Genomic DNA, 12,917 nt, shown 5'->3' with positions numbered 1-12,917 from the left:
CCTTGGGGGATGCTGCAAGACAGTTCTGTGATCAGATACTCACTATCTGTTTGTGCTCAAATTAATGCTGCCAGTTTTGACCAGCAGAGGCATGTATGCAAAAGGAGTTCATGTGCTGACTCTTTTCTCACTAATTTCTCATCTATCAGTTTAGCCAGAGCACACACACTTACTCACACAGTAACTGTAATTATTAGAGATCTGATATCCCAGGTTGTGCTGTGTCATGGTCTCTGCTGAGTCTTCCTATGCACGTTGTGAAATTCATCCCTCTTGATTTGTTCTGCCTTTTTTGGAAAACAGTTTTCTCTTTCTCAAGTCAGTCTTGGGAAACACTTGGGAAAAGCTTTGTGCCAGGTGCCAGGACACTCTGCTGTTTACATCTTGTCACTTCCTGGATTTGATTCATAAGCCAAGCTAGTTTCATCTGCCAGAGCGTTTGAGTTCAGATCAGTGATGCTTTTTGGAAGAAAGTCTCCTGATAATCTCTGTTTGTCACGTTTTCTCTCGTAATAGAGACCTGTCTTAGAACTCATTAACTGAATTTATTTCAGATGAAACTAAGCTGGAAAATGCTGTCTAGGAATGCAGGCACCGAGGGGTGTTCAGTTCAAAGGCCAGACCAAAGGTAGACTGGGGTAACATGCCTTTCTACCCACCCAAATACATCTGACGTAGACTTCAGTTGTTCAGTTCTCCACTTTCACTTCTTTTGTGCCACATGACGTCTTTGTGGAAATATAAGCACTGCACTGCACCCTTGCCCAACAGAAGCTGGTGATCAGGATGAATGCTAGATGTCTGTACCAGGACTGTGTGAGCTACCTGTACAGAGTCGATGAGGAGATCTGGCAGTCAGCTGAAGAGACAGAAGGTTGGCACTTTCTGAGTGCCCATCTGTGAGAAGAGCATGTAATCTCCTGGCAAGAAAGTCCTTCAACTCAGGATTTTTTGGTAAATGCTAGAGTCAGTTTCCAGATGAGGCTTTTATTGCCACAGTGTTCTTGTATACCTTGTTTGCCACAGATCTGTTTATTCTAGTATCAACATGTTGGAATCCACTGAGAGTGCAAGACATTTGTTGGAGCTTGTGCTCCCAACTGTATTGCCATGAATAGGGTGTATATATATATATATACTCCTCAACAGGCGGGATGAGAAATGCCTGACAGTCTGTCAGGACGGGTGAAAGCTTGAGTTCAGTCAGAAATGTGCCTCCTTCTGTGACAGATTTTCTGCCTGCTGCCTCCTCTTGAAGATTGCTGGTGCGTGTATATGTTTATATATGTTTTAAATATCAGTGGATAGATTTATAGTTACAAATACATAATGAACATGGGTAGTCAACCTTAGTACAGCCAGTAGCCATTGGATTTTATCCTGTTATCAGATCCACTGGATTGAAAGAGTTACCCTCCCTGGTTAAACAAGTGAACAAAAAAACCCTGCTCCCCTGCTCCTAGGAGCACCAACAGGGTTTCTGGTTTTCCCAGCTATATTTCTATTCTGAAGGGCTGTAAGCAGCCCAGTTGTCTTCCAAACATGCTTTTGTTAGACTTGCTAGAATAGGTCCAGATTTCCTAGCTGATGCAGACTTTGGAAAATATGCCTACAAAGGCATTGTTCTGCTGGCTTGTGATGACCTGCCAACAGCAATAAAAACTGCTTTTGGAACACCAGCAGTGGAACGTATGTTTATGCAGAGTTACTTGGAGGAAGACACAGTTGGTTTTCTGTACACTAACTGATGTGGTTCAGACACTACCTACGTTATTTCTTCTTATCATTTTGGTCTAGTCATCTGTACTTTGCAAATGAGCAGGAAAAATAGTGGAGAGGTTCATTCCCCTGGCTGTGGTATTGCTTCTGTAAACTTCACACCTGTGCTGGAATGTATGGGCGTGTATTTGCAGATGCATTCGCTAACCATTGAGTAACTTTCTTTTTTTCTGTTAGGCACTTTATGTAAGCATTCATATTTATTTTGCTAGCTCTTCCCATCGAGGTACAATAGATAACCTGTTGTACAAGGGATTACTTTGGTTGTTTTCTTAGTACAGGCCTTTTATCTTTCACTTGCTTCAAGAGCTTGGCTTCCATTATTAACCAGTACCAATCTGTGGAATTTCCTTATTTAAAGCCTTTTAAGAATATTTCATGGTTATAATCACAGTTACTGTTTAATCTTACAGGTATGAATAATGATAGCACTGGAGTTTGTCTTGCTTGTCTTTTTTTTTAAATTTTAATTACAACAGTGCCCATTATATCGCATCTCAAATATTAAACATGCGCAGAAACATTTAAAAGCAAAATCCCATGCTTATCTGAATGGTGAATATCATCCCAATTTTTGTTTAGATATCCAGTTGTGTGTTTTTCACTTGGCATTCCTCTGATCCAAAAACCACTTTCTAAGTAGAATCATAATGCCACTTTGTGTTGTGGCTGCTACATCCTTCAGATGTGCATTGCTAATGACTATAGAATACGTGCTTGCACTGAAATAGTGCAGAGTGCATTCTTTATAAAAGTTGCTCATTGGCTCAGTAATTTTGGCGTGCATTGATCTGCTGTTGCTTTCTGAAATGCCATGTGCAAGAGTCCAAGCTTTCAAAGCTTGGCAGTGATCAAAGGATCGTTATATTTAACGTGCAAGACAGATTATCCATGTGCAGAGGAACATACAACATTTAAAAGATACTGCTTCTGGTTTGGGGTGAAAGTTGAAATAACTTCTGGAATTCAAAAAGCTTTGCCCTAAGATGGCCTTCATGTTTGATTTTTTTTTTTTTTTTAATAGATCACCTACCAGAGTGCTGTTAATGATTTGTTTGGCCTGTACACACTCCTCTGAACCTTTATCTGCAGTGCATGATGAGCTGCTTTGAGTTGGCTCAGTATGTATTGCCTCTGTCAGGTCGTGGAGTGTATCTAAAAAATAAATGAGGTTCTTGTTTAAGTTATAATAATGTAACTAAGATTTTCCGTGTTCTAGTTTCAGTATTGAGGAGGATATAGACTTAAGTTTATACAGGTTTTTTTAAACAACATACCAGAGATGCTTTCATACAGTAGACCTGAATAATTACGTGTTCTTTTTAAGTTTGATACTTTCCTGGATGCCAGTCATCCACCAGTGCATTAACCATGTTTGTTCTTTCATGTAATTTATGTAATAACTTGGTGTTGTTTAGTTTGAGTGAACTTTGTGAAGGTAATGCCAGCAGTTCAGCACTTAACAAAACAGAGGACCTAAAGAAGTACAGGTCAAAACCTGAGTCCTGACAGATTTCCTGATGTAACTTTCCCTAAGAGTGCAGAGCATTCTGTTTAGAGACTTGCACGATTCAGAGCCTGTTGTGATTTGGATGTTTTATGGCCTTATTTATTTCAGGGACAATTGCTCAATAGAAAGTGAACCACGTATAAGCAAATTACTTCCCATTCCTTGAAACTATTTTTAATTTGAGAGTGATACAGAAAAATATGTGTCAGTAGCAATCATCTCAACCTAGGCAACACTATAATTATGTTCAATTTGCTTCTAGTTCTGGGATTTTTTTTAGAAACTTGGCATAAACTTTTGCACTCTCTTTTCACAGAGTATTTTGAATAAATTCTTTTTTATCTTTAGATCAGCAGTTTTGAGGATAAGATAATTTAAAATAAACTGTTGATGGAGATTGCTAGGTATTGTCAAATGTGGAGAGCCTCAGGATTCAGGGAACTCTTCCTTTCCAGCTGCTGGAGCCCACAGATTTACAGGGGGCGGGAAGGAGTACTGCCTAGGTGGTATGGGACTCTTTATGGGATACAGGGATGAGCCTCTTGGGATTTTACGAGTATTATATTGATAACCTCTGGGGAAGAACCAAAGGCAAGGAAATGGAGGTATCATGGGGAAACATGGGAAAATAGAAAGATAAAGGAATAAAATGAGATGAATTGAAAGAAACCCAAATTTTGGTAACTCACAAAGACTTGTTAAGTTTTTGCTATAAATAATCAAGCTGACAGGGAAAAAGGGATTTCTCTGTGTAAAAAGTTGGATATTTTCTCCAGAAACCATTGTATTTCTTACAAAATGGAAGCCAACAGGAAATTTTAGGAACACTTGGTTGTTGTCAGGTTCCTCTGTGATTTAAGGCTGAGAAACTCCATATCCTTTATGCCCCTCATTGACAGAACAGGGTGCATCAAAGGAATCAATGCCTGTGGTAAAAGTCTAGATACATGAAGATATCAGGAGCAGAAGGGCTCATGAATTAATGTCTAGGTTGCCCTGCTGATTTGTTCTGAATCCAGGTATTTTGGTTGCTGGGTATATTGGCAACATGTGACATGCTCTTTATTTCCCCCGCTTTGGAAAGTGAAGAGTTTAAAAACAAACAAACAACAAAAAAGCAGCCCCAAAGAATGGGTGGATATCCCTTTGCCTTTGAGTGCAGTGTTTTCAGTCTTATGTTTCTGGTTTTAGCTTTTCAATGATTTATTCAAGAATAATGCAAACCGGTCTGAGAATACAGAAAGACGACAAAATCAGAACTACTTCATGGAAATGATGACTGTAGAAGGAGTCTATGACTACTTAATGTATGTTGGTAAGAAGTGATTTCTCTTAATTATTCTTACTTTTCCACACCCAATACAAAGTTTTGGTTCTTCGGTGAGAAATAAAATTCTCTTGTAATCATATATAATTCAGCACTTGCAAGCTTAACAATATACGACTTAAGAACACAGTTATTCTTTAAAAAAAATTATTGCTGTGCTAAAATATCATAATTTATCATTTATTAGTGCTCAATTGTTTTGTTATATCTCTCTCTCTGCGTCTCAGTGTATGAGCTTATGGGAGTAGGTCCCTTCCCTTTTCTGAGATGTGCCTGGGCTGCTTGTACACTGTGGGAACTAATTAATAAAAATAGGTAAAGCAAGTATTTGATAAGCAGTCTGGAGAATAGTGATTTTTCAGCATTACACTAAGAAAACTAAAATAATATTTGCTTGTTTGTGGTCTTTTATTTGTTTGGTTTCCTTTTTTTTTTTCTTTTCAATAAGTCACTCCCTTATCATCATTATTAGGAGAACACTATAAATGTGTGTTACTGTAACTTTGCAGGTAGGGTTGTTTTCCACATTCCTGACTGGCTTCATCACCTCTTGATGGGAGGAAGAATTCTCTTCAAAAATACTTTGGAACTGTACACAGACTATTACTTGCATTATAAGTTAGAACAGCTGTTTCAGGAGCATCGGTTGGTTTCTCTGATAACACTGCTGAGAGGTGAGTAAAAATTGTGTCTTTGATGTGAAAATACTGCTTTAGTTTGATATTGGAAATCTCTTCTGTTAAGTTTCCAAGTACTAAACTTTGCAGTGCTTGACTAAATCTAATGGCTTTTTAAAAATGAAGTGGGCCTATAAAAACATTCCAGAATCATAGAATCATAGAATGGTTTGGGTTGGAAGGGACCTTAAAGATCATCTAGTTCCAACCCCCCTGCCATCAGCAGGGACACCTTCCACTAGATCAGGGCGCTCAAAGCCTCATCCAGCCTGGCCTTAAACACTTCCAGGGAGGGGGCATCCACAACTTCCTTGGGCAACCTGTTCCAGTGTCTGACCACCCTCACAGTGAAGAACTTCTTCTTAATATCTAATCTAAACTTACCCTCTTTCAGCTTAAACCCATTTCCCCTTGTTCTGTCATTAACTGCCCTTATGAAAAGTCCCTCCCCAGCTTTCTTGTAGCCCCTTCAGGTATTGGAAGGCCGCTATAAGATCTCAGCTCGTTGCTGAACAATGCTGAGTCGGCCATGCTGTCTGTCAATGACAATTACAGAAAAAAAGTATTATGAACAGTAATTTCCTAAGGTGTGCAAAGAACAAGAAAAACAGAATAAAGGTGGTTTAGTATATCAGAGCGCGAATATTTCATGCAATTTTTAAATTACTCTTCATTGTGTGCTACATCACAGCCCGTTATAGTTAATTTTTTTTGTTCCCTCTGTTGTAGTGGGCTTTTGAGAGGGCTTAAATGATTTTGACCTTCAAATGAGAGAAGGGGAGAGAGGTTAAAAAAAACTTATTTAAAAATTATCTGATAACTGTAGAGAACTATTACCTGACTACAGTCTGATCTAAACAACACATCTGGCCAAAGCTCTGGAACCAAGACAGCTCTGTCCTTATCACGCCAAAATACAAGCTTGTGAAATACCAAAATAGGAAAGGAGTCTAAAACCAAAACTGAGTGCCTCATATTTCTGATGTACAGCTCTTGTTTTCTCATTCATAGGTAAATCTGAAATGTTTGACAGTTCCAGAGAGTGTTTTAGCACGAGGCATAAATAATGCTTATAGTTTTGAAAGGATAAGAAGGATAAGGGAAACTGTAAGTAAGGAGATCATAACTAACCTAAAGTAGAATTGATCCAAACCTAGAAGATAATGCTTTAAAAAGCTGAAAAGAATGGAAACAAATTGGCAAAAGATTGTCCTCCACACAGGTGGGGTATTCTGGATTTGATCAGGCTAATGTAAGCAAAAGACTATTACCTGGCAAGGCTGGAATTCCCTTCCAAGCAAGATGATACAGAAAAGCAAATCCAAAACATGTTTTATATGTCAGTGGCACATAGCAGCCTGGAGACTTTTTTTGTTTACGATGTTTCTTCCCTGCAGATGCCGTGTTTTGTGAGAACACCGAACCTCGCTCTCTGCAGGACAAACAGAAGCGAGCAAAGCAGACTTTTGAAGAGATGATGAGATACATTCCAGGTTCTGTATTTCATTACTCTCTATATGAGTATGGTTAATCATTCAAGCAGATACATAACCCAAGTACAGTCACATTAGCTTTCCAAATCAAATAATAACTTACACTGCTGAGATTTTAGTTGAGTTGAATACTAGGTGTAAAAAAAAATTCAATCTTTTTCCTTAAGTATGGTTAACTAAGGTTGCAGCATAGTGATTAATAACGATAGATGGAACTAGGGCTTTACAAATGTACTTAATACCATAATTTCTTCATCCTTAGAATGCTCCTATGGTTTGTTTTTTATCTAGATGAAAAATGGTTTTAAAAAGGCACACCGTGAAGCCAGAAGATAAATCTGAGCTCTGCTCACACTGTATAAACTAGAGAAGAGGGACCCATTTGCTAGGTTATTCAGAAAGTAATTTAAAAATTTCAGTTTGTGGTTTATTAAACAATGCATTAGGACAATACATTGATATGAAAAGTTTAATAATTACTTAAGTATATAGCTCTGAAGGAAAGAGAGGAAAAAAAGGAGGAACAAAAGGAGCGTTTGTTTTTCCGTTGACCACTTTAGACAGATGAAATTTGAACTCTTAATTTAAACTTTTAATTACTGGAGTACTGTAACTATATCATGTAGATGTTTTGCAGTGCTTCCTAACGACTTGTGTATTTCTTGTTGGTATCTGGTCTAGATTTAATAGGCAAGTGCATTGGGGAAGAGGCTAAATATGAAGGCATCAGGCTTCTCTTTGATGGAATGCAGCAACCAGTGCTCAACAAACAGGTAACTTGCAACACGTGAGAAACTTGCCTTTTGGCACAAGATTTCCTGAAGTGGATGTATGGCTGTAGCACATGAGCGAGCTCCAATTCAGAGTTGAAAATAAAAAGCAGTAGTGTTGCCTTGGAGTGTTTTAAAGTTTCTTTATTTTCTTTTAGTTAACTTATGTTCTGCTGGACATTGGGATCCAAGAACTCTTTCCAGAGCTGAGTAAGGTATGTGCTAACCCTGTTCCAGAGCTGCAGAATTCTTCAAGCTACTAGTGATTCTGGTCATTGGTGGTTTCCTTATAATACTAATTTTAAATTTCAGGGAGAATCTATATTTTACTGATGTGTTGAAATAATTGAAATCTTGATTCTTTAAATTTTTGTTAGTTAGCTCTTTCCAAATCAGTTTCGGCCCATTTGTCCGGGGAGATCTTACAGTGGCCTTCCAATGCCTGAAGGGGCCTGCAGGAAAGCTGGGGAGGGACTTTTCGTAAGGGTGGTTAATGATAGAACAAGGGGAAATGGGTTTAAACTGGAAGAGGGCAGGTTTAGATTAGATATTAGGAAGAAGTTCTTCACTGTGAGGGTGGTCAGACACCGGAACAGGTTGCCCAAGGAAGGTGTGGATGCCCAGTGACAGGACCAGAGGCCGCGGGCACAAACTGAAACACAGGAGGTTCCCTCTCCAGGGATATCATTAAGTACACAACATCACCATGCACATGGTATAATGATATTTTTTCTTTATTCTCATTTGTTTCCCTAACATTTTATTGGCCTTTTTTAATGACTGTTGTATGCAGAGCTGAGGTTCCCATTCCAGCTACTCACAAAGATTCAGCATCTCTTTCCTGGATGCTAATGACTACTTTTGAGTGCGTGACCACCTATGCATAGTTTTTTCCTCATCTACATTATTTTGCATTCATCAGTATTAAATTCATCACCTGCTAATCCAATATCATGACATCTCTCCCACAAATATTCACATTTAGAATTAGCTTTGACTGCCCTGAATAATGAAGGATTGTCAGCAAACTGTCACCAACCTATTTACATCTTTTCTGAGATTTTTTTTGAATATAGTGATTATTATAAGTAGAACGAGAGGAAATGGCCTCAGTTTATGCCGGGGGAGATTTAGATTGGATATGAGGAAAAACTTCTTCACTGAAAGGGTTGTTAAGTATTGGAACAGGCTGCCCAGGACAGTGGTGGAGTCACCTTCCCTGGTGGTATTTAAAAGACAAGTAGACAAGATGTTTAGTGACATGGTTTAGATGTGGAATTGGTAGTGTTATGTTTATGGTTGGACTCGATCTTAAAGGTCTTTTCCAGCCACTATGATTTGATTTGATTCTATCTTATCCTATCCTTGGAGATACTCAGAAGCTACCTGGGCATGGTCCTGGGCAACCAGCTGTATAGTGGCCCTGCTGGAACAGGGTGGGTGGACCAGATGGCCTCCAGGGGTCCCTGCCAACCTCAGCCAGTCTGTGATTCCATAACAGTGTGCATATTTGATAGGGTAAAGTATATATATTTTTTTTCTTTGAAAAAAAAAAAGAAAAAGATTTATTTAATTTAAATTTGGATGAAGGTTTTTACAACTTCTTAATTCATTCTTTCATTCCCTATAACTGTGTGACACTGTGCGAGTGCTCTGCAGTGTATCAGAAACCCACTTGCTGAGGAGGGACCTCTAAAGAGACCTTTCATCCTAATGAAACAGCAGAGTTGAGGACTGGGCTCCCCCTGTCCCCTCTGATGGGAACAGAGCGAGGGAATTTGCTGGCTAGTAGGGGAAAGGAAAAGAAAATACTCCAATCAGAACTCCAGCTGTTTTCCTTATTGTGGGAGCACTGAGAGTAACAGAGAACAGAGGACTCACTGCTTCGGTGATGTCTGACAGTGGGACTGGTGTGAGCGTACTGGGGCTGCGATGGATCGAGTGAGGCAGCTGAGGAGGGATCGTCACCATGAGAAGGGACATGCAGGGTGAAGAGGGAATGGGTGGAGGGCAGTGGCTTTCATCTGGAGCCCTAAAAATAAATAAGTGAATGAATAAAATCCCCCCAAATCACTGCAAACTGACTGCGAAGCCACTTGGGAAGAGAATTGTTTCCCCCAAACAATTGTAATGGGGAAGTTTAATGACTGGTTCTTGCTTAGTTACTAACAGTTATACTGGGGAGACGGGCAAATCGCTCCCGTGACTGTTCTCTGTTCAGCAGAGACTGGTCCTTTTTGAGTTGCTAGATAGCAAAATGTGTTTGTAGTTACAGTGAAGAACGGAAAAATACTTCAGGTTGGTCAGCAAAAGGGAAAACTGAGTATCCTGCAGGTTTTGGTTTGAGCGCTGCTCCTTGGGCAGGGGGGACAGCAGTGGGAGAAATGGGAAAATTCGTGTTAGTGGGAATGTCAGTCTGCTTCCTGCTTGAGATCCGATATACTGAAGGTATATGCTGCCACACATACCGATGCAGGTATGTACTGGATCCTCAGGTCCAGCATCACAGAATGTCAGGGATTGGAAGGGACCTCGAAAGATCATCTAGTCCAATCCCCCTGCCGGAGCAGGAACCTAAATGAAATTACACAGGAAGGCGTCCAGGTGGGTCTTGAATGTCTCCAGAGAAGGAGACTCCACAACCTCCCTGGGCAGCCTGTTCCAGTGCTCTGTCACCCTCATTGTTCAATGGCAGCTTCATGTGTAAGTGAACAAGTTCTAAGGGTAAGAGCTGAAAAACACCTAGTATGTGAGTTTGCCTTTGGTACAGCCAGTCCCTTGGGAGTCTGTCAGACATGATACAAGGAAAGGGACAGCTGAGACAGGAGAAGCATTCCTAGCAGAGGAAGGAAGGAAATCCAGCTGAAAAAATATGATCCCAGTGCCATTTCCAGAGCAGAAAAATACAGAAGAAAATTTATTTAGCAGTTAGGAATGGGGGAGGTGAGAACTTCCAGAGAAAGAAGCAAAATACCTATTTTGACAAATAGTATTAAAAACCTGAAAGGAGTAGCTGCCTTTTCTCTTTAACTCTGGTTTCGAGTGAGTGTTTCCAAATACCATTAATCATTGCAGCTCAGTTCAGTCATTTATACATAAATATGCATTTTCATACTTAGTAAGTCAGTTTTTCTCTGCATTGCTGTTTGACAGGGTCTGAAGGAAGCCAGCTCTGTGTCATGTTGGATGTGAACGCAGGGACCTTGCTGGACACCCAGTAGAAACATCTGCTGTGCACTGTTGCAATGGACGTGACACTTTAACCTTGCATTGTATATTTTCTTGTAAATAACATAAGATTTAAGTTCTAAAAAATATCTTTATGCAATAAAGACATTAAAAATTAATACAAATTACAAGTAAATAATATATCTGTACTTTTTATTTGAAATTTGTTTTAGCTGTTATCAGTAAAAGTCAAATCAATTTCCCCAGAATCTGTTTGTGAACTTACAGACATAAAGTAAGATGGCTGGGAGACCAGCCAACATATGCTTTGCTAAAAGAGCAATTACTGTTGTCTTCCTTAAAGGATGTGTAGAAAAATCATTTGGAAGAAGTTGTATAATGCTCCCATGAAGTTATTTTTAACTGTCTTAACAAATCTTACTAATTTTTTTAAAACAAAATTACATGGTTGAATCTGTTACATACAAATCATTGCAGAACTATCTTTGGCCTTCGTGCTTTCTGTGAGCATGAAAATCCTGTGTAATTTGGTTTATTTAATATCTGACCTTCAAATCTAAAGCACTCTTAAAATAATGGATGTGAAAAGTGGTTTTGACTTCTACCTTAGCCTTTATTTTTCTGTGACTTCTTATCTGAGTTTGTCGGGTTTTTTCTGACATCCTCTTTACACACTTAGAAAAGAGGATGTGTCTGTTCACAGCATTTTCTGAAAATTTATTAGTATAAAAATGTGTGGAAGATTTTTTCCTGTAAATCTTAATTTGTTGGCCCAGCCTTTATAAAAGAGCCTCTGAAAAGGGCTTTCACCTGTGGATTTTTAACAAGTTTTACTCACAGCACAATACAGAGATCTTTTACTAGGCATTCCCTGATTTTTTTCTTCACAGACAAGACCCCTTTTCCAAACAAGCCAGTCCACTGCAGTACCAGCATTTTTTGTCAATACAATGTGCATTACCTGTTTTACTTTTACTTCTTTTGACAAACAGGAGGAAAATGTATGCAAAAGAGTTCTTTCTCTCTGGGGATGCCAAAGGAGTTGTTATAATTCTTTAAAAATTGGTAGGCAGGTACAACTCAGTCCACAAGTGCAGTCTCTGTAACTGGTTTTGTGCTGATTTGAGGAAGACCGTTCTGTAAATTAGTAATTTTAGGGGCTGGTATTGACAAATCATCAATGCCATGTTCTAACTAGCAGTGTCTCAAGGTCAGTTGTTGTTTGTCTCCCTACAGCTTACCTAATGCAGCTCTGTAGTCCAGATCTTTTCATGTGCAACCCTCAAATTTATGTAGAAACTAATGAGGTCTTGAAATTTAAGCATACGGAATGTTCACCGTATTGCCCCTTCTCCTTGAAAGCTGCAGGGGCAGTGAATTTAAGAGGCAAGGAGCTTGAGTCTGAAAAAGAGCGTAGTGTGCTTTCCAGAAAAACAAAGCAGATTTATTCAAAACACCGAGAATCAATTTAATACAGGAATAAACAACATGGAAACATGCTGATATTAAAATTCCAAATGTTTACAGTCTTGGAAAAATAATGGTTGTTCACACTCATTTATAAGCAATCACTTCTTGATAAAAGTGTCAGAAATGTGCACCTAGCACTTAATCCCAGTTCTGATTTTTATACTCATTAGCCTGCCTCTTACAACTGTGTGTTTTTCAGACACAGCCTTCCCAGGGAGGAGACAGGCTTCTGAGTCACGATCAGAATTATGATGTAAACAGCACCATTATTGGGCAGTTTCCAAATGTTGCCACAGTGCTGCAGGAGTCAATGTGTGTATCCACATTCGCTCTCAACATTGCTGATACAAAGTCAGGAGTTCTGTGCTTTGGTCTTTGGAAAAAGGTGTAAAATTGAGCATATTTAGAAACAGAATTGTGTTCTCACTCTAGATATAGTCCACAAACTGGTCATATTAAATAGTGAAGTATATATACTCAATTTGTTAAATTGATCAAAATCAAACTGAGCTGCCAATTTAATAAAGCTGAGTCTTCAAAAGAAAAATGGAAAAACTTTTTTTAATAGCATGGACCTCGTACTTTTAATGACACTGAGTTTAATCCAGCTCTTTCAGGCACTGCTGTAGGTATGGTAAGTATGACTGGAAGCAAAGTAGAATTACTAGAGTGAAAGCTTTAACCCTGAGTAGAGATCAAAGA

General features: G+C 39.0%; 1 protein-coding gene across 1 annotated transcript in view; it reads left to right on the top strand.

Moving 5' to 3' along the window:
* SNX14 (sorting nexin 14) overlaps positions 1-10,920 on the top strand; it is a 16,341-nt gene extending 5,421 nt beyond the window's left edge. Inside the window, exons 7-12 of the mRNA XM_010174519.2 lie at positions 4,481-4,604; positions 5,126-5,290; positions 6,691-6,786; positions 7,468-7,559; positions 7,715-7,771; positions 10,710-10,920. Of these exons, the coding sequence (XP_010172821.2) occupies positions 4,481-4,604; positions 5,126-5,290; positions 6,691-6,786; positions 7,468-7,559; positions 7,715-7,771; positions 10,710-10,748 (573 nt within the window). The 3' untranslated portion in view covers positions 10,749-10,920. The remainder of the gene's footprint in view (positions 1-4,480; positions 4,605-5,125; positions 5,291-6,690; positions 6,787-7,467; positions 7,560-7,714; positions 7,772-10,709) is intronic.
* The last annotated feature ends 1,997 nt before the right edge of the window (positions 10,921-12,917 follow it).

The sequence above is a fragment of the Antrostomus carolinensis genome, unplaced genomic scaffold (assembly GCF_000700745.2).
Source record: "Antrostomus carolinensis isolate BGI_N321 unplaced genomic scaffold, ASM70074v2 scaffold23618, whole genome shotgun sequence".
In the NCBI taxonomy this organism is placed as follows: domain Eukaryota; kingdom Metazoa; phylum Chordata; class Aves; order Caprimulgiformes; family Caprimulgidae; genus Antrostomus; species Antrostomus carolinensis.
The sequence above is the reverse complement of the archived record's forward strand: the minus strand, read 5'-3'. Positions and strand labels throughout refer to the sequence as shown.